The sequence below is a fragment of the Sebastes umbrosus genome, chromosome 16 (genome assembly GCF_015220745.1).
Source record: "Sebastes umbrosus isolate fSebUmb1 chromosome 16, fSebUmb1.pri, whole genome shotgun sequence".
Classification (NCBI taxonomy): domain Eukaryota; kingdom Metazoa; phylum Chordata; class Actinopteri; order Perciformes; family Sebastidae; genus Sebastes; species Sebastes umbrosus.
This window is the reverse complement of record NC_051284.1, coordinates 23,422,160-23,440,778: the sequence shown is the minus strand read 5'-3', so window position 1 is coordinate 23,440,778 and position 18,619 is coordinate 23,422,160. Positions and strand designations below refer to the sequence as shown.

The window sequence follows — 18,619 nt, the reverse complement described above, 5'->3', positions numbered from 1 at the left end:
GAAAAATTCATTGTGCTCAAACATCTTTGGCCAGTGAAGCACAGCTCACCAAAGAGTAAATTAAAGAAAAAAAGGTATCTAAAAAAGAAATAATATTAAAATGCGTTTAAATAAAATACATTAAAAAAAATGTCTGGCAGACCATACAGTAATAAAAACATGTTTGTTGTCTGCTACAGGTGTCTGACTGGAATATATCAAGAGTAACATTTATTCCAGTAATTTAAAACTCTTTACTTATATTTTATTATCTTTATAAATAACTGCATGAGATTTTTGACCGGCCTTGTAAAAGAAAAGCATTATAAATAGGGAAAAGATCATACAAAATGAATACAAATGAATTTATTTGAAACTCTTGACAAAACTTCTGATTTATTCCTCATGCATTCTGTAAAGTACACCGCATGCAACCAAATATTTGTATTTTTTAATTCTCCACCGCCTACAGTAACAATGACTCCGTAACTTTCCCCTACTCTGATAATTAAAACCAGTTATCTGTTACACTTTTACTGCAAATTCCCTGAATACAACTTCAAGTTCACATTGTGTTTTAACAGAACGGTCTTCTGTGATCCAGGAAAGCCACGAGAGGGACGACACCAGAGGAATACTATGAATCCAGTCCAGAATAAGAAACCATTTCAGGCACTGGCAACACTTTCAGGAGTCATAAGCGAGCACATGTGAACTGAAGAGAACACAACAACACTGATATCATCAAACCCAAAGAACAGATGTCTTCTCAGGATGTGCACATCTGCGTCCCAGCTGCCAGTCGTACGAGCCGCCTGGGTATGTACAGCGTGCAGTTATGTCATGCTTCCGGCGTAAACGTTAATGCTGACATGGATAACAGAACACTTAAGCAAATACCCAAGCTGTTAAAATTCACAAACAATACTATGATGGGGGTGTGAATTTACAAAATGTTTTTAGTCTTAGCACCTCATATCCACATGTTTCCGTTTGCATTTTTTAAGAGTGAGAGCTTTAGCCTCAGGAGCCTTTGCGAAACTACTGTTACTCCTTGTGTCACCGTGGTAGCAGCCCATTGGTCAAACCACTTTTTTCCCCAAAGATTTCCCATCTTCTAAGAAAAGATCTCATATTATAGGTCTGCTCTCCCCAGCGTACCACAGCTGCTCTTCACAAATGACTCCCAACCTCAGTGACATTTCCAGCAGGTCTGGTGAGACCACGTTTAGCCATAAAGACCGCAGATTTGAAGCTCGATGGCATTCAGCTCAGCAGCGTGAACCTCCCCCGTCTCAGGGTGATTATTCTACTCTGCGAGTTCACCGGTCTCGCAGTCAGAGCTGCTGTCGGTCGTACTCTGAGATGAGCTTCTTGATGTGGGCCAGTTTGTTGTGGAGATATTCACAGCGAGTCTTGTCCTGGTGGTAGTTAGGGTTGGACTAAAAAGGGACAAAAAAATAAATAAAAGACTTGATTATTTAACAGCAAAGAGAGACGTGGAGTTGCCACATGCAGCAATCTTGGGATAAATATTGACAAGTCTTAATAAAGTCGTTACCTTTTTAATTTTGCGATACTCTTGAAGAATTTGATTACGAACCGTCTGCAAGAGAGGAATAGAATAAATTAATACATGTAGACATTTATAGATTTTGTTTGTTTGTTAAAGTTTGCTAAACGTCGTAATACTATGTGCCCAGTCTATGAGACATTCCTAATAATATGAATGTGATGGAAAACAAAACAAAACTTAAATTATCTATAGAAATATTTCAAACCACTTAACTTTTAATGCTGCTGCTTTAAAAAAGAAGAAAAAAAAAGGCTTTGCAAACATTTTTGTGAGGAAGAAAATGCGTTCGAGCTCAAGAACAAACACAGGGCGCTTTGGTGAGTAACAGTGAATGTAAACATAACTTTTGTTTGTTTAAAAGAAAAACTCCACAGGATACCTTTAGGGCACTTTCACAAGTCATTGTGACATTTCTTCATGTTTTTTTTACCTTGTATTTATGGGATCCGTGGTGTAGCTGTTTGAGCTGCGTGTCCAGCTCCATGAACTGCCGCGTCACTCCGTCAATACGAGCGTGTAGATCTCTGTACTCGTTGTACTCCGTGTTAAAGTCCTGCTTGTAGCTCTGTCTCTGGTCGGGACTGCAAATCACTGTGTACTTCCTGTGCAGAGACCATAAAAGGGACATTATGATCAGATCAGTAGTAAGTACTCACCAGCAGAATACCGTGTTAACAATCTGCAGAGCTTTTGTGCCGCAACAAAAAAACAACAAACCTGATTACTAAATTTTTTATCTAAAAATACTTTATTTTATCAATGCGTTACTGAAAAAAAGTTTTGAACACACACTTGGATGCATTTTTGTGTCAAAGAACCAATAACAGGTATACTTACGATAGATAGTCTGCTTTGTCATTGTCTGTTTGAAGCACACTGGAGTCAAACAAAATTGCACTTGACTCTGAAAGAAAAAAGAAAACAATGTCAAACAATTTGAAAATACTGAAAAATCGACAGTTCACTAGTCACTAGTTGACACCTAACAGCACTCACCTATGCAGTCCATGGAGACTTTGTCTGGACCTTCTGAACTGTGATCTTTTCTCCTTTCTTTCCGCTCTCTCAACCGATCCTTCTCCTTGACAATCAAAAACAAGTCCCAAATTAACAATGCATCACGTGAAACGAATAAACCATAAAACTAAATAAAAAGTGTTTTTCTTACCTGATCTTTGTGTTTGTGTTTGCTCTTCTTCCTTTTGATTGTGTGTCTGTTTAGCTCAGGCACCATCAGAGGGGACGGAGGGCGATCACAGTTGGGTTGAGGGGGTTCTGCTGCTGTGACTTCTGGTTCCTCCTGAACACGGGGAGTTGGTTCTAGCCTCTTGGCCACTTCTGCTTCCTGCTCACAGACCTCTGACAAGGAGCGAAAAAGCTTTTGTGGATCGAGCAAGTTCTTTTGCCCGTCGTTCCCCGGCGCTTCTGTGACGTCTTTATGAGCCGCTTGTTCAGTAGGCCTCACTCTTGACCTGTCGCTGGCTGCTTTGCTGGACATGTGGGATATCCTGGGCTTCTTGCTCGCCAGAGGGTCGGTGTATTCTTCTGGCGGGGAAGGTTTTGGACGGTCTGGCGGGGAAGGTTTTGGACGGTGTGCCGGGGAGGAGTTGGGGGTGTCTCGCAGTGGACTGACCTGGGCCTCTGGGACGGTGAGGAGGTTCTGTTGTGGCTGAAACAGTCTCCTGCACAGTAAAGAGAAGGTGATAAATGAACATACTTGCCAACCATCACATTTTTCTTGTTTTTCATTGCCCTCTCCCGGTTTCCTCCCAGGGTCACAATTCTCCCATATTTCTCCCAATTTATGACAGATTTTCATACATTTTTTAATTTCTCCATTATCACAACCTGTTTCTAGCGCTGTACAGCATCTTCTTCACAGTTCTCGAGATGCTGCTACAATATGAACATGGTGGCAAGTGTCTTATTAGCATTACCTGACAAAGATGCGTTTAAGAAGCTGCTGGTCTCCTGTGGTGTAGCCTGGCCAGTCCTTCTGCAGCTCCTTGTACAGGCCGTCCTTTAGGACAAATGTGTTGTCTCTGCTACTGAGCTGACCAACCTGCATACAAATACACACATAAACAAAGCAGAAAAAAGACTTATCTTCAGTGCTCAGTGTACAAATTTATTTCCTTGATCAGTTTAAATTGTTTCAGGGTGACAGTATTTGAAAAAGATGTGCAAAATGATTTTTCTCCAAAGCCCCAAAATGGTTTTCCTTGCGTGCTTTTAACGAGACCTGTATTTATCTGGCTAAAGAGGAGAATGAATTACCTCCAACAGTACAGAGTCCAGCGTGTCTTTGTCTCCTGCCGTCAGTCCGTCTTTCTGCAGCCTCAAGATGAGCTCAGGCCTCTTGTACGGCCTCAGAGCCAGCAGATGTGTCAATCTCTCCCTGAGCGGCCTCTCCTGCACTTCGCCCACGCTCTTCCTGTGTGAAGCACAGGCCCCCTTCTTCGGCTTTGACACGGCGAATTGGACACGCCTCTTAACGTTGCTGAGGGGAGACGGGGACGGGTGGCGGGGCTTGGTGAGGCTGGCCAGCGCCGGGGCTGGGGCTCGCACTGTCACCTTCTTGCCTGCGAGGGAGCAGAAAATCTCACATCAAAAGCAGCACTTGTTGCCATATAAAGCAAAAATATGCTTGAGCTTGGCTGAGGTTTCCATCATCAAAGGTAAGTTACCTTTTGCATTCTTAAAATGTTGCACATTAGAAAGTGACTAGGTTGAACATACACTCCCAGTTATAAATGTGTGAAACTACTGCTTAAAAGAGTGTTTTTCCAGGCTAGATCTGGTAGGATCAGACACCTGAGAGAGAGGACTTAATGGATCACCATATTTGCCCTGAGGCAGAATTGTGGATAAAAAAGGAGAAGAGAGTAAAGACCTCATTTCACCTCTTCTGAAACCCACATTCGGGTTACAAGCATTCACACATTCACAGGTCTCAGTGAGCGAAAGCTGCCATCTAATTTAGGAAATAACCACACGGTTGCACAAGCATGTAGTGAGTGAGGAAGTGTTTTTGGTACAGGCTTCCTCTGAACTGACAAAATCATCAAAAGTGTGTGTGCGTTCACTGAAACAAGATGACGACGGCTAAAATATATGTTTAGAAGGAAGTGGTTTGGTGGTTAGAAGAAGAAAGACGACGGTGCGGTGACACAAAAAAAAGCTAAATCACTAGTTTTATCATGTGTTTGTATATTTTAGGGAGTATGTTGTGCAGAATAGTCTCTGTATGTTCTGCAAGTATGCTTGTGGAGTTTCCTTTAAAATGACTTTATTAAATACAATAACAATATATACGGTGCTGTATGTGCATGTGTGTGCTGTATAGGAAGTATACGATCAAAAAAAAAAAAAACTGCAGAAGAAAACAAGACTGTTACCATGTCACTGGTTACCACACATGTTGCTATGGCAACCAATGCAATATGGCTGACTGTATTTCTTTTCCTTTTTTTTTTTTGTTGGATTTTATCAGAGTACAAATTTGTCTCCAGGCCAGTCTTATTCCTTATCTCTTGTATAACCAAGCAGACTCGGGAGTGTTTTCTGTGTTTCCTACCCTGGAAGCGCCCCCCTTGTTTGATGACAATGGCCCCTCGGCTGCGCGTCTCCTCCTCAGCCTGGGCCATGCTCTGACGAGCCTTATCGTACGAGTCATCTGTAGCGTTGACTGTCATCTTTTTCTGAATCACCCCGAGACATGACAGCTCCTCGGCAGCACTGGAAGGAAAGGAGGACAGCGAGTAAAGACAGCGAGTAAAGACAGCGATCTGACGGAGCTTTCAGGACTCTTTCTATATGTTATCTATTTCAAATGATAGATTGTTTGAGTGCGTATTTGTTTGACTGATGTTTTGATAGTGTTGTGCTTCTATCAGCTGGACTACTTTACTACCAAATAATACATCTATCTTTATTTTAACATTATTTTTCGTCAGTTTGGCAACAGCTCCGACGCTTGCTTTTGTATTTGTGTCGGCAGATGTTATGAACAACTCTTGGCATTTATCAAATTCACAACTCTATATTTCCAGGCTTCCTAGACCTGTACAGTCAGGACACCCTGGGTTTTCTGGCATTTAAATAGAGTCTGACAGAGAGACGTTACCAGCAGGGTGACTTTTACACAGCAGTAGGGGGGGCGGAGACATTTTAAAACTTGTTCAGAAGTTCAGTTAACTCGATACGAAGCAAGTAAACATATAATCAAACATCAGCACTCATGAATAGGTTTTGAATTCAACACATGCACCACAAAATGTGTCATCTCCCCTATTTTTATGGCATCATTGCTTTGCCGTTTGCTTTCGAATAACATTTTTGCACCCTTCCGTCTGATGCAAACTCTTATATTTTTTCTTATCATCTAACTATGCCAGATTTAATCTAATTTATATCTAAAAAACTGTGTCTTTTATATGATTATTTGTTGCGTTTTACCGAGTGCTGAGCTGCTGGAAGCAGTCAAAGCTTCCATTCGGATTATCGCGGGCGACGTTCGTCACGCCAAAGGTGAATATCCTCAATTCATCTCTGTTCTCCGAGCAGGGGACGGTGATTCTCTGTGACACGAAGGGAGACAAGAGGAACAATCAAATCTTCATGCATGACAGGAAATCATTGAATTAGCATTATTGTCAACAGGTCGACCAGTTCCTCTTACCCCTTTGTTGCCATTAAAACAGATGGTGGGACGGGTAGACAAACCCTGAAGAAAAAAGACAGATCATGGGATTTGAGTGTGTCTTGGAGTCTCTAGTAAGCATTCACACACACACAGATCAGATAACAGACCAGCAAAAACGTATGTGAAACAAAGAGGACGTTTTGTGGTCTGCTTGTATAAGTGCTACATCTTCCTCCATTGTGGTTTCATTACTGCTATTACTCAACACATTTACTTTGCTGTCTGTAGGCTGTTGTTCTCCATGTCTGACAGTATGACAGTGGTTCCCGACATTTTTTTTTTGGTGCCCCGTTTACTGGTTATTGTGACGACCAGCGATGCAAAGATTTTCTCTCCTGATACCGATTATGACACCTCAACTCTGGTTATCAGCTGATGCCAAGTACCAATCCAATACCAGGCTATCTATTTCCCAAAATATTAATCTGTATTACCCTTACTGTATTACTCACCTGCATAAGTGCTCATTTCCCCCTAAACACAGATACGCTGATATAGGTTTTTAACCAACACCATCATAATTTCTATTTTTTCAAATGAAGTGAGTAATCCACAATGTACCCCCCTCCCTGGGATACACGTACCCCGGTGTATTCTTCCTGACATTCGTGCATGATGTGCCCTTTAAATAAATTCAATTTGATATTGAAGAGGGCACTGGTTAAGGTCATTACGACCTGCTGCTCAAATACAGAAGCTTGTCACATGAGAATACGGTGAACCGAGTGAAATAAAAGAACACAGCCTGCCATCTCTCAGAGGGGTGAATTAGCCTGTAAGGAAACGGCAGAAATGACACGTCTGCAGCTCGGGATGGAAACTATGTCGATGACTAGAATCAAATTGACCTTTTCATGGAGAGGGATTTGTGAGTCCACCTGTTGATGAGTGCAGAGAGTGAGGTGGCTGCCAGTACTGGAGGTGTTTTTTTTGTGATCAGACCACCAAAGTGGGTTATGAATAACCACACTTAAAGCCAAATAAAGAAGCCTGATATATGCAACAGCGATGCATGTGCATGTTAGACTCTGTGTTAGGTGTTTTCCCCTCCTTCCTGTCTATCTCATCATAACAAGAATAACCAGAGGTATGACAGGAGCAGTGCGGTTGTCACCCTTTCATCAGAAACTGGGTAATTTCCTTCACTGAGGAGTTTCCAATCTGTGTTACAAGGAATTACAGAATAGAGGAAGTGTATATGACTGCTCTCTGCTCATCAGACTTCCTGCACCGTGTCTGATTCATTTGTGATTAACTGGGTCAAATAGTTTGAATCTGTCCATCTGTCTCTATGAAGCTACACTGTGGATAAAAACTCCATTCATGTTTACAAAAGAAATGAGAAGTACTCCATCCAGGGAATGAAATTAGCACCTGCCACCTGCCAAATACACGGTAAATGTTGGCTGTGGCAGGTACAAATTTCAGGTCACCCGCCACCATGGCAAACAGAAATATTATATTAAGAATATTTGAGCCGAATAAAATGATTGGACGGGCTTACAGTCCTGCATTTTATTCTTTTTTTGTCAGAGCATTTGATTTATCGATTGCGTCGGGGTGTAATGAGAATTTCAACAACTATAATAAAACATGTTTTTGAAGAATATTACCAACTCTAGCTTTAAGGTTACATGATATATTCCATATTTCTACTGTCTTAACAAAATCTAAAGCATTCTACATAGATTTCAAAAGTGTCAGACAAAAGTATTGAGTGCCCGGTAGAAATTTTCAGTGACGAGGAAAAAACTTAAAGGTCCCATATTGTAAAAAGTGAGATTATCATGTCTGTTATAGTATAATGCAGGTTTATGTGCTTTATAAATACTGTGAAAGTATTGAAACGATTAATATACGGAGAAATACGCACAGCACGTATTCAGAAATTGTGCGTTTGAAACAAGCCGTCAGGATTTCTGTCCATTTGTGATGTCACAAATATACAATATTTAGACCATGACACGGTTTTTAAACGTAAACATTCTTAATGAGTCCCAGTTTATATCCGGTTGCAGTGTATGTGTATGTCATCAGCTGACAGGAAGTAAACATGGACCCAAACTGTTGCCTGGCAACGCAAGTCCGTTGAAATGAGCTAAAACGGAGCGTTTCATACAGAGCATGAATACAGGTATATTCAAGCAGACAGTATGAGGAAAAAAAAGTTTTTTTTTAACATTACAGCATGTAAACATGTTCTAGTAGAAACACAAAATGCAAGTATGAACCTGACAATGAGCATGATATGGGACCTTTAATTTCAGACCCTGACTCCATCAATGAAATGCCAAAATACCCTACTACTACTACCTTCCTTCCTCCTTCCTTCCTTCCTCCCCCCTCACAGCCTGTTTCCTTTCTTCTCTCCTCGACTGATTAACATTCATAATACTTGGCCAGCAGCAGCTTGTGACGACTTGGCCAGCAGCTTGTTACAAGCATCATCACCACACAGAGGGAAGAGGTTTCCGCATTGTATTATGCAACATGTATTTTCCATTTCATAGCTTTAAAAGGAGACAACAACTTCGTGCTGAAATCACACAGCCCGCCTTCTTCCCCACTTTTAAAGTAAAGGCTTTGATGAAGTGGCACAACAATATGAACCACTACTGTAGTGTTTTAGTTGAATAAATGAGGAGTAATGTGTGTGTAAAGCTCACCTTGCTGTGGCTAAAGGAGCCGACTGCTCTTGCCGCGCTGTCAGTGAGTTTGACATGAAACACAGAGACGTTACCGCGGTTCACTTTACCGCTGGACAGTCCGTAACACTCGTTCTCCTTCAGCAACGACATCCCGTCCTAAGTTACCCCCTTTGCCCACCTGCCAGGCTTATTCCGGACCCGAACTCAACCCAAATAAACAAACAAACATCCAGAGAGAGAGAGAGAGATAAAGAGCTAAACACGGTTCCGTGTGGCTGCTCCTCCGCCGCGCGCTATTCTGGAGTAGATCGCGTTACGTCATCACGGCTGAAGAGATCTGATTGGTCCAGAGACATAAATAAACCCCTACGTAGGTCTTACGTAACCACTTCCACTTTTTATATGCCTCCCCTAATTCTCTTCCTTTCACACATAAAGGGAGTTTCTTCTGTCGTGTGAGTGAGAAACAACAGGTCATTCATATTTTTGTAGGTAGATATATATATATGTATATATATATACATATATATATATATATTTCTTTAGGTAGATATATATATATCTTTAGGTATATATATTTATATATATATATATTTCTTTAGGTATATATATATAAAGAAATATATATATATATATCATATATATATATATTTCTTTAGGTAGAAATATATATATATTTTTTCTTTAGGTAGATATATATATATATATATATATATAATTTTTTTTCTTTAGGTAGATATATATATATATATATATATATATTTCTTTAGGTATATATATATATATATTTCTTTAGGTAAATATATATATATATATGTATATATATATTTCTTTAGGTATATATATATATATATATATATATATATGACAAATTGGAGAAGTAATTATTTTTTTAATTCTGCTTAATGTTTGTCGGTGTTGTTATTGGGCTGTACAGGATATTGCAACAAACTTTAGCTTGAGAGGCTCAGTTGGGTGTTTATCTCAGTCTGTACATCTCATATTGATTTTATAAAAGCTCTTCAAAGTGTGACCCCTGGTTGGAAAGTTAGTAGTAAAAACTAACAGGGGTGGAAAGAGAGAGAGAGAAGTACTTTACTGATAGTAGTAGTATACAACCATGTTCTTTTCCATGCAAGAACACTTCTAATTTTAAAATCTACAATTTAAAAAATACTGCACAAGTGAGACATTATATGTTGCAAATGAGTACGACACAGACTCAGCTAAAAGTAAAATTACTGACTTTGAAAAATACTTTCAAAAGCACAAGTACTCTGAAAAGCTGCAGCATACAGAAGGGGGGGCATTGTTTCATGCCCATTCATGACATGTTTGCATGTTAAGAATGCAGGGAAATTAGATTAATATGCTTCCCTGTTGCTCATGCATGCTGCTAATTTTGTTAGCTCCAACTAATTGCTGTTTGACTTAATTGCACATCTGGTATCTGAAGTGTTTTCCTGGAGTCAGACGAGCTCGGAGCCAGTCTCTCTCTCTCTCTCTCTCTCTCTCTCTCCTCTTTCCCACTTTGCCATTTTGAAATCATTCATGTCAGATGTATTTAGTGGAGCAGCTCGGTGCTTTGCAGAGAACAAAAGACATAAAAACTGAAAAATACAAAAGGCAGAACAAGCACATCACAAATGGTTTGATACAGATGACCTGCTGTGTGTGCATTTGAAATTCAGTGTGTGTGTGTGTGTGTGTGTGTGTGTGTGTGTCTGTCTCTGCCTGTGTTTGAACGCAGACGGTGGTCAAAAGGCAGATGAGAACTGTTCAAAGCTGACTCATATCAAAGGGCCTCTGACTCTTTGTAGCACAGTGTCTGCAACAGGTGACATTTTGGGCTCAAAACCTTTTATAACTTTGAACGCTCGCTGTGGGACCGAAACCTCCCCTTCAGACCCAGCAGGGACAGAGGGAGAGGATGAAAGTTAGTGTCCACTCACTCTCGCTATGTTCTGCAGTTTGCTGCAGGCCAGCAACATGAGGACGCTTCATCCAAGAGCCCAGGTAAATGTTTTAAAGGATAGGATGAAATAATGGCACCATGAACTCAGGATGACTGCTGTCTTCTGGTTTGTATTAGAGGAACAGGTAAATAAGAACTGAAGAGGGAGCGTCAAGGTGAGTTTATTGTTTCAATAATTTCCCATTCTGGGATCGATAAAGTACATCTATCTATCTATCTATCTACTATTTGTACTGCTGATGGTGTATGCATCTATTTATTACCCTGTGGATACCTACGTGTCCATTTTTTTTAAACATTTGTAATAACACATTTTTACTTCATTTTGAATAACTTGAATCTACACTTACCCATAATAAATGATCTCTGTGTCCAGTTTGTCTTGTTTATTGATGTAATAAACATTGTATTGAAAGTTTGAACAAAGAAAACAGACAGATAAGGACTACTTAACCTTAGTTTATGTGAACATATCATACTTTCATATAATGTATTTTGGTTTGTAGATTTTTTAAACACTGATAAAAGAATATTATCTGGAGAATATTATTATTATTATTATTATTGTTATTATTATTATTATTATTTTTATTTTTATTTTTATTTTTATTTTTATTTTTATTATTATTATTATTATTATTATTATTATTATTATTATTATTATTGCCCTTTCAACTATATTTTCAGAAAGATGTCCAGGACAGGCAGTAAATTTGAATATTGTAGCATAGTGAATCTTTGTTAGTAAAAATACAGTCTGACTTACGTTAACCCTCCAGGCCATGGGCGACCCCCTGTCAGACTGCAGCCCCCTCATCAGTGCAGCAGCCTCCTGTAAGATCCGTCTGGTCCGCCTGCTGGTGGAAGGTGGCGCTCAGGTCAACCGATGCAACCCAAAAGGAGAGACCCCTCTGCTGGCTGCCTGTAAGGCCCTTAGAGGAGAGCCTGCTGGGCCGGAGACGCTGAAGCTCCTCACCTACCTGCTCCAGAACAAGGTCAGTCTGCAGTGAAAGTTATATCTCCAATTTCAACTCAGAATATATGCAATCTACAGCATGCAGGTTTTCACTGAAGTATTATTGATTTAGATGTATTTCTAATGCATAATAAATGTTTACCTGCAGTGAGAGAGGTATGCGGTACTAATGCATAGTAAACAGGTTGCTGATGTTTGCAGCTCTGCTTGTGTCATGCATCCTGTAGAACACAACACAAAGAAGATAGAGAGATAATTATTGACCACATGGAGGACTGTGAAGATCAGATCTCACAGAGATGTGAGATTAAAGTGTCATCATATGCAGATTACATATATTTTTTTTTATGAAGTTTAGCTTTAGACACCTAATTCTCCCTGGGCCATTGCTGAGGCTTCATGGGATAGTTAGTTAGTTCTTTTATTGACACAAAAAGATAAAACATTTGGGTCCAAACAATATACAAAACAAAGAAAAAACATAATATACACAATAAACCCAATAGCAAAAATAAAAAAAAATTTAAAAGGTAAACAAACTTGTTGAGTTTTCGTCTTCTTCTATCAACTGTCCTCCTTGGTACCTATCAGGCAGATCCAAACGCTCAGGACCGGGCCGGACGCACCCCTCTGATGTACGCCTGTATGGAGCGAGCAGGAGCTCAGGTGGCGTCCGCCCTGCTGGCTGCAGGAGCCGACCCCAGCATAGAGGACTACTCTGGAGCCTCAGCACTGGTGTACGCCATCAACGCACAGCACCAGCCCACACTGAAGGTCAGTACATGTGGTGGAGACTGGTGGAGATGGAGGAAAAATAAATTGGAGTAAAGCATCTAAATAAACATTTTTTCCCTATTTACTGTATGATGATGTGTAAAGATTTGTCTATGTTAACTGGAAGTTAACAAAGCTGCAAAAAATGCTTAGTTTAGGCCCTATCTAGCAGTGCTGGAAGAGGTATTCAGATCCTTTACTTAAGTATAAATACCACAATGTAAAAATGCACCACTACAAACTACAGTGCTGCATTCAACATTTTATAACATTATATATTGTTAAGGATTATAAGGATTATTATCATTTATGCATTCATTTCTTAGGAGTGTTTTAATGATGTAATATGTCAAGGTGGAGCTAATTTTAATTTATTTATATACGTTTGGGAACTTTAATCTATAACAATGCATCAATGTTTATAAATTGATCATGTGTTTTGTATTTAAAATCTTAATTTGAAAAGGAACTTTAAACTGTCAAATAAAAGCAGTGGAGTGACGAGTACAATATTTCCCTCAGAAATATAGAGGAGTTAAAGTATAAAGAGAGAGATTGAGATCAATAGGATTCACCTGGTTAAATAAAGGTTAAATAAAAAAATATATATATATATATATAATACTCCACTAAAAGTACCTACATTTTTAAACTTTTTAGTGGAAGGTTTAATGTTTCAAAAGATATTCCTCCCTACAGATATAAAGGAAACACTGAATCTTTTTAAATGATGAATCATCATGAAAACAGTTCAAATGTGTAGATGTTGAATATCGGCCACCATCAAACCCCAAAGCCAATCAATACCTCAGCAGCACTGTGTGTCCTTCAGGTGCTGATGGACGCCTGCCGGGCCAAAGGTCGTGACATCATCATCATCGCCACGGAGATGGGTGTGAACGGAGGCCCGGTGACCAGGCGTTACCTGAATGTTCCTCCGTCTCCTGATACCTCGCCGGTGTCCTGCATGTCCCCGTCTGACATCGTCCTCAAGACGGGCTCACCCAACTCACCTGAGGGAGAAAACATCTTCAACTTCAGAGGAACCAGTGAGTGATGCTGAATGTTTTGAATTACAGATTAAAGAACATACTATTGCATGCATACTACACAAACATACTACAGTTTTGGATGGTTTAGTTCAGTTACAGCACGCTTTACATCCCCCTGCAGGAGTTTGAAACTTACTTGAGACACTTGATATTGGAGGTAATTGATCACACTGAGCATTATGTCCACTTTTGCTTTTGTACAAGTCACGTTATCGTTGCATGGTTTTAATTCTACAAAACTGATCGTGTCGATTTGACAATTGACATTTGGTTCCCACTTCTAACAAGGCTTGTGAGCCAATAGTAAGTAGTAGTAATAGTAAGTGGCTGGCAACGACTTGTTGTGAAGTGAATGCAATGGCAGGGAAGAGGGAATGCGACATCTAGTGGCTGAATGTTATCAATGTTATCAATAGCACCTTTAAACATCTGCCAAGACACTTTTAATTTCAGCAGAATGGTCCTTTAATAGCTCAATAATTGAGAAAAAACTAGTTACATTAGTGAGTAATCTTCCTTCCTCAAACACACTGTGTCTTAACTCAGGATCTGTATAATATTATGCAAGCTTCCTGGGTTTCTCACCTTGATGTTGAGATCAGTACCATCAACAGTACTCAGTATGCAGACACCGTGTCCCTCCTGGATGTAGCAGCGCTGTGTTTAACAAAGGCAAGTCTAGACAGGGGAGAATAAATTCCTGGTGGCTGAAATCATTAGCTGAGTGCTGAGCTCATTCCTGAGGAGACGAGATGAAAATGTGTTGTCAGGGTGAGGTGGAGCTAAATCTGGTGGCGCATTAAGATAAAAGAAGCAACCTTTCTTCTGCTACAGGGGAACTGACACTTAGAAAACTAAGAAGAGTGTCTTTAAATAAAGTTTGATTTAGGGTGTTAGAGGAAAGATTTGAGGATGAAGTGATGGACGGTGAATTTAAGATGAATCCCCTTTACAAGCTGTGCACAGAGAATGTATAGGTGTGTGCTTTTAGCGACACTAGGGATGGTAATGTCAGTCATAACTATATTTTTATTAAGTGTATAATCACCTGAAACTAAGAATCGAGTGCAAAACTGTGGTACCGCCAGCTGCCGTCTGACTTACGTTGCTCCTAAAGTAATGTTATTATGGTAAGGATGACCTCTGAGCGAGGTGAATGGCGTTACCACGGTTTTGCACTCGGCGGCTCACGTTACCGCTGTCTTGGAAAGGGAGGAGTGAGCGGAGCGGTACTCAGTTGGTTGCAATCTGCAACCACACCACTAGATGCCGCCAAATCCTACACACTGCACCTTTAAGTCAATTTTACTTATATACAGTATAGTGGCCCAAAATCACAAATTTGCCTCAAAGAGCTTTACTATCTGTACAGCATGCGACACCCTCCATACTTAGACCGTCGATTCGGATAAGGAAACCCGTTAATGGGAGAAAAAAAATGGAAGAAACCTGCAGGAAGAAGATGGACAGATATGCAAAATGCAAAAGGACACACATTTCTTCTCAACCACTTCCGTATGTTTGCTTTTTATTCACCGTGTCTTCTTCACTTCCATCAGGTAAAAGAGGAAGCAGCAGCAGCAGCAGTAGCAGCACCAGACATCCCTCCTGTGAGCTGAGCCCGTTGAGCCAGTGTAGCACTCCACCGGCCAGACAGAGAGTGTTATCTGAACCATGGCTGGCCATTCACAACCTGGCCTGTCTGAACCGGGCTTACGAGGAGGGCATGAGGGAGAGTGGCCAGCGGGAGGAGGGCGACAGAGAGGATTCTGGGAGGGGAGATGAGGAGCCACAGTTTCAGCAGTCCAGGATGGAAGAGAGGAAGGAGAGCGTGGTTCAAAGGAGGGATAACAGATATGGAGGAGAGAATTACAGCAGCTGCCGGGAGGATTTCCTTCCGAGGCTTTCTCAGTCGGTTCTCTCCCTCACAGAGATGAGCTCGTCTCAGGCATCCCCGAGCAGACTGTTCCCTAAGAGGTGTTTGACACCTGGAGGTTCAACGTTGGACAACATGACCCTAAAAAGTTGTGCTGATAAGCTTCCCGCCTGCTTGTCTCCTCACTCTCAACTCCGCAGGAACACCCTCCCTTCAGTCATGGTGGTTCCTCCTCCGCTTCACCTCCCGCCTTTAGTCGACCAATCGGCCTCCCACCTCCAGGTTCCCACTTCCAAAAGCAGGAGCATGGTGTTCCTGCCTCACCCGCCCAGCTCCTCTCCACCCTCCTCTTCATCCAGAGCATCTGCGAGGCCGGCGTTGCTCCCTCGGCGGCCGCTCGCCTCCTCCGTCACCTCCCTGGTTGCTGCTCCTGCCTCCTGCTGCAGCGAGAGGAGTAGCAGGTCGCCGCGTCGCCACTCGGTACAGCTCGAACAGATCAGAGGAGGAGGAGGAGAAAGCATTTAGGCCTTCATCCCTCCATAATGTGGTTCTCTGACAGGAGAAAGCATAAAGTTCAAGCAGCAGCCTGAATATGGGGTTAGAATGGACAATGTTTGAAAGCACAAATCTTCAAAACTCCAACTGAGTAAATCATTTTAAGATGCCAATATCACAAAAACAGTTATTTGTTTTGTAACAGAAGTGCGAAACAAACCAGTCAAATATAAAAAAATAAAATGACATTGGAAAAAAAAGTTTTTGCCATGTTTGTGCCTCTGTATATTTGGTTCGGTATTACTGATGACAAACATTTACTGTAAAGCGTTACATTACAGAAGGGACCAGGAGAGTTGAACAGATTAGTTGATCAAACATTTACTTGATTGACAGAGCAGCAATGATTGTGATGACAAAAAAAAGAAAATAGAAAAAAATATCAATATTATAAAAAAATAACAAAAAAAACTAGGCAAAAATGTAAAAGATAAATAATTAAATGAAAAATAGGCAAATGCAAAAAACATAAATTAATAAAGAATGGGCAAAAATATAATACACAAATAAACAGGCAAAATTGTAAAATAAAATAAATTTAAAAAATGGGCAAATATGTAAAATAAAATAATATAAATAAAAATAGGCAAAAATATTAAAAAAATAAAGAAAAAAAAAGAAAAGAAAAGAATAATCAGTTTCCAGGTTCTCAAATGTGAGCATTTGCTGGTTTTCTTTGTCTTCTTGATGGTAAACTGAACATCTCTCTAAACAAAAATAACAAAAAACAAATTAACAGAGCAATTAATCTCATCTTTAAAAAATAAACCATGGCTGTCAAAAATAAGTTTTTAATCCAATGATTCCCAACCTTTTTTTGAATTGTGACCCTTTATAGCTACCTACTGACCCCTTCTCACAGCTTTCATATCCAATGCTAATTCAATCAAATTATGTTTGAGGATTGCTTGTTATTGAATAGTTTTTAGGTCTGAAATTGTAAAACTCACCCATTAAGGCAACAAAAAGCAAATATTTTAGAAAATCTCAGAAAATACACAATTGTTTTGTAACAAATATACTTTTTCTTCCTCCCTACCAAGCATTTTCCAACCCCTCTGATTTGTCTTGGGGGTCTTGACCTCTAGGTTGGGAACCACTGGATTAATCTGTAACCAGTAATCCAAAATCTATAGATAGCATTTTGGATTTGAGGAATCAATTTTATTATCCACATCACAAGATAAAGTAAATCTACAGAAACACTGGAAAATTGAACATTTTAAAAGGGACTATTTGTAACTTTCAGAATTGCTTGTTAACAGCGACACCTGTGGCCGTGAAATCAACGAAAGTCAGCGTCGGGCTCGCGCTTGCTCGCTCTCAATATACCTGAACGAGCATCGCTCAAAACAGTGAGGCGACACACGTCAGCTAAAACCACAATATCACTCTATATTTCACCTGCTTGGCAGTAATGTTAGCTGACCAGACGAAGGTCTCCCCATGAACATGATTTAGATCTGATCCTAGTGTTGGCTTTTCCTGCCTAAGTGCAGGCTGATGCAGCGGGGCTCTGCAGCGTGTCTCCCTGCTCTCTCCGCCCGCAGCCGGAGAGAGCAGAGGAGACACCGGCACCCAGTCGGTAACGAGAAGACAACGTAAATCTCTGCAGAGCTCCGTCACTTCACAAGACACGGAAAGCCTCTGTTGGTCTGGAGGAGCTGCAGCAGTTATTTCTGCTCAAACGTCCCCTGTGCATTCACTAGATATTCTCAGAGCTAAACTAACTCTTCTGCAGTGTGGAGTGAGCGCGCGTTCACGTCTAGAGGTGGAGCGAGCTGAGCGAGAACGCGCGTGCTTTTCTGAGTGAAGGCGAGCAGACAGAGGAGGAGGGTACAGCGGCTACATGCGAACGCGCATATGCGAGCGCGCATATGTGAGCACGCATGTGTGCCAACCCGCTACATTCATACGCTTACAAAGTTACAAACAGTCCCTTTAAGGGGTCATATCACAACTGTATACGTCCAGTGAAAGAAGTGCATGTTCATGGCAAAAGGAGTGAAGTCATTTTATTTGTTTTTAATATGTATCTACAACAAGGGGGACACAGGCAAAAACGACTGACAACTTGATGAAAATTAAAACAAAACCAAAAAAAAAAAAAAAAACATTTATTATCAATGCAATTTTCCCACCTTTTTTTTTCCAATAAGCAACATTTTTTTGTCTAAAGAAACTTTACAATATAAAGAAACATACGAAGAAGGAACCTCTCATTTTACTACACGAGACATTTAGGATCTGAAACTACCCTAACATGAGATACAAAGCAACTCCCCAAGGACAGACTGCCTCATATTCAATACTGCTTTGTCATCAAGAGGAAAAAAAAAAATGAGGAACTGAACAGAAAAATCTTTACTCCCCTCAAAAAATGTTCCTCTCTTAACCCTCCCTACCCCTGAATGTTACAGTATTATACATCAGCACAATAGAAATACAGAAATGATCAACGTTGTGACGGCTTTACTTACAGGACAGAAAGATAGAGAGAAGT

General features: G+C 40.4%; 2 protein-coding genes across 3 annotated transcripts; one reads left to right on the top strand and one right to left on the bottom strand.

Annotated features, from left to right (window-relative positions):
- Nucleotides 1-318: 318 nt before the first annotated feature.
- Nucleotides 319-9,235, bottom strand: LOC119474840 (RNA polymerase II elongation factor ELL-like). The gene is made up of 12 exons (XM_037747121.1): nucleotides 8,927-9,235; nucleotides 6,237-6,281; nucleotides 6,014-6,135; nucleotides 5,133-5,293; nucleotides 3,833-4,137; nucleotides 3,493-3,617; nucleotides 2,724-3,237; nucleotides 2,552-2,636; nucleotides 2,393-2,459; nucleotides 1,986-2,157; nucleotides 1,541-1,585; nucleotides 319-1,421 (listed from the first exon to the last, which is right to left on the bottom strand). Exons 1-12 carry the CDS (start codon nucleotides 9,056-9,058, stop codon nucleotides 1,317-1,319), a joined length of 1,878 nt encoding a protein of 625 aa, XP_037603049.1. The 5' UTR covers nucleotides 9,059-9,235; the 3' UTR covers nucleotides 319-1,316.
- A 1,578-nt stretch (nucleotides 9,236-10,813) lies between these two features.
- Nucleotides 10,814-16,307, top strand: LOC119504321 (ankyrin repeat domain-containing protein 34B). 2 transcript variants are annotated; one of them, XM_037796384.1, is made up of 5 exons: nucleotides 10,814-10,924; nucleotides 11,663-11,878; nucleotides 12,451-12,633; nucleotides 13,466-13,682; nucleotides 15,245-16,307. In XM_037796384.1, exons 1-5 carry the CDS (start codon nucleotides 10,868-10,870, stop codon nucleotides 16,084-16,086), a joined length of 1,515 nt encoding a protein of 504 aa, XP_037652312.1. In that variant the 5' UTR covers nucleotides 10,814-10,867; the 3' UTR covers nucleotides 16,087-16,307. The 2 variants fall into 2 exon arrangements, with proteins under 2 accessions (XP_037652312.1, XP_037652313.1); XM_037796385.1 differs by having other exon boundaries at nucleotides 10,820-11,038.
- Nucleotides 16,308-18,619: the final 2,312 nt, after the last annotated feature.

Coding starts and splice junctions, on each gene's coding strand:
- LOC119474840 (XM_037747121.1), bottom strand. CDS start 9,058: ATGTCGTTGCTGAAGGAGAACGAGTGTTACGGACTGTCCAGCGGTAAA. Junction 5,294..6,013: donor TTCCAGCAGCTCAGCACTCG/GTAAAACGCAAC, acceptor CTTTCCTTCCAG/TGCTGCCGAGGAGCTGTCAT. Junction 1,422..1,540: donor AGTATCGCAAAATTAAAAAG/GTAACGACTTTA, acceptor GTCCCTTTTTAG/TCCAACCCTAACTACCACCA.
- LOC119504321 (XM_037796384.1), top strand. CDS start 10,868: ATGTTCTGCAGTTTGCTGCAGGCCAGCAACATGAGGACGCTTCATCCA. Junction 11,879..12,450: donor CCTACCTGCTCCAGAACAAG/GTCAGTCTGCAG, acceptor GGTACCTATCAG/GCAGATCCAAACGCTCAGGA. Junction 13,683..15,244: donor CTTCAACTTCAGAGGAACCA/GTGAGTGATGCT, acceptor CACTTCCATCAG/GTAAAAGAGGAAGCAGCAGC.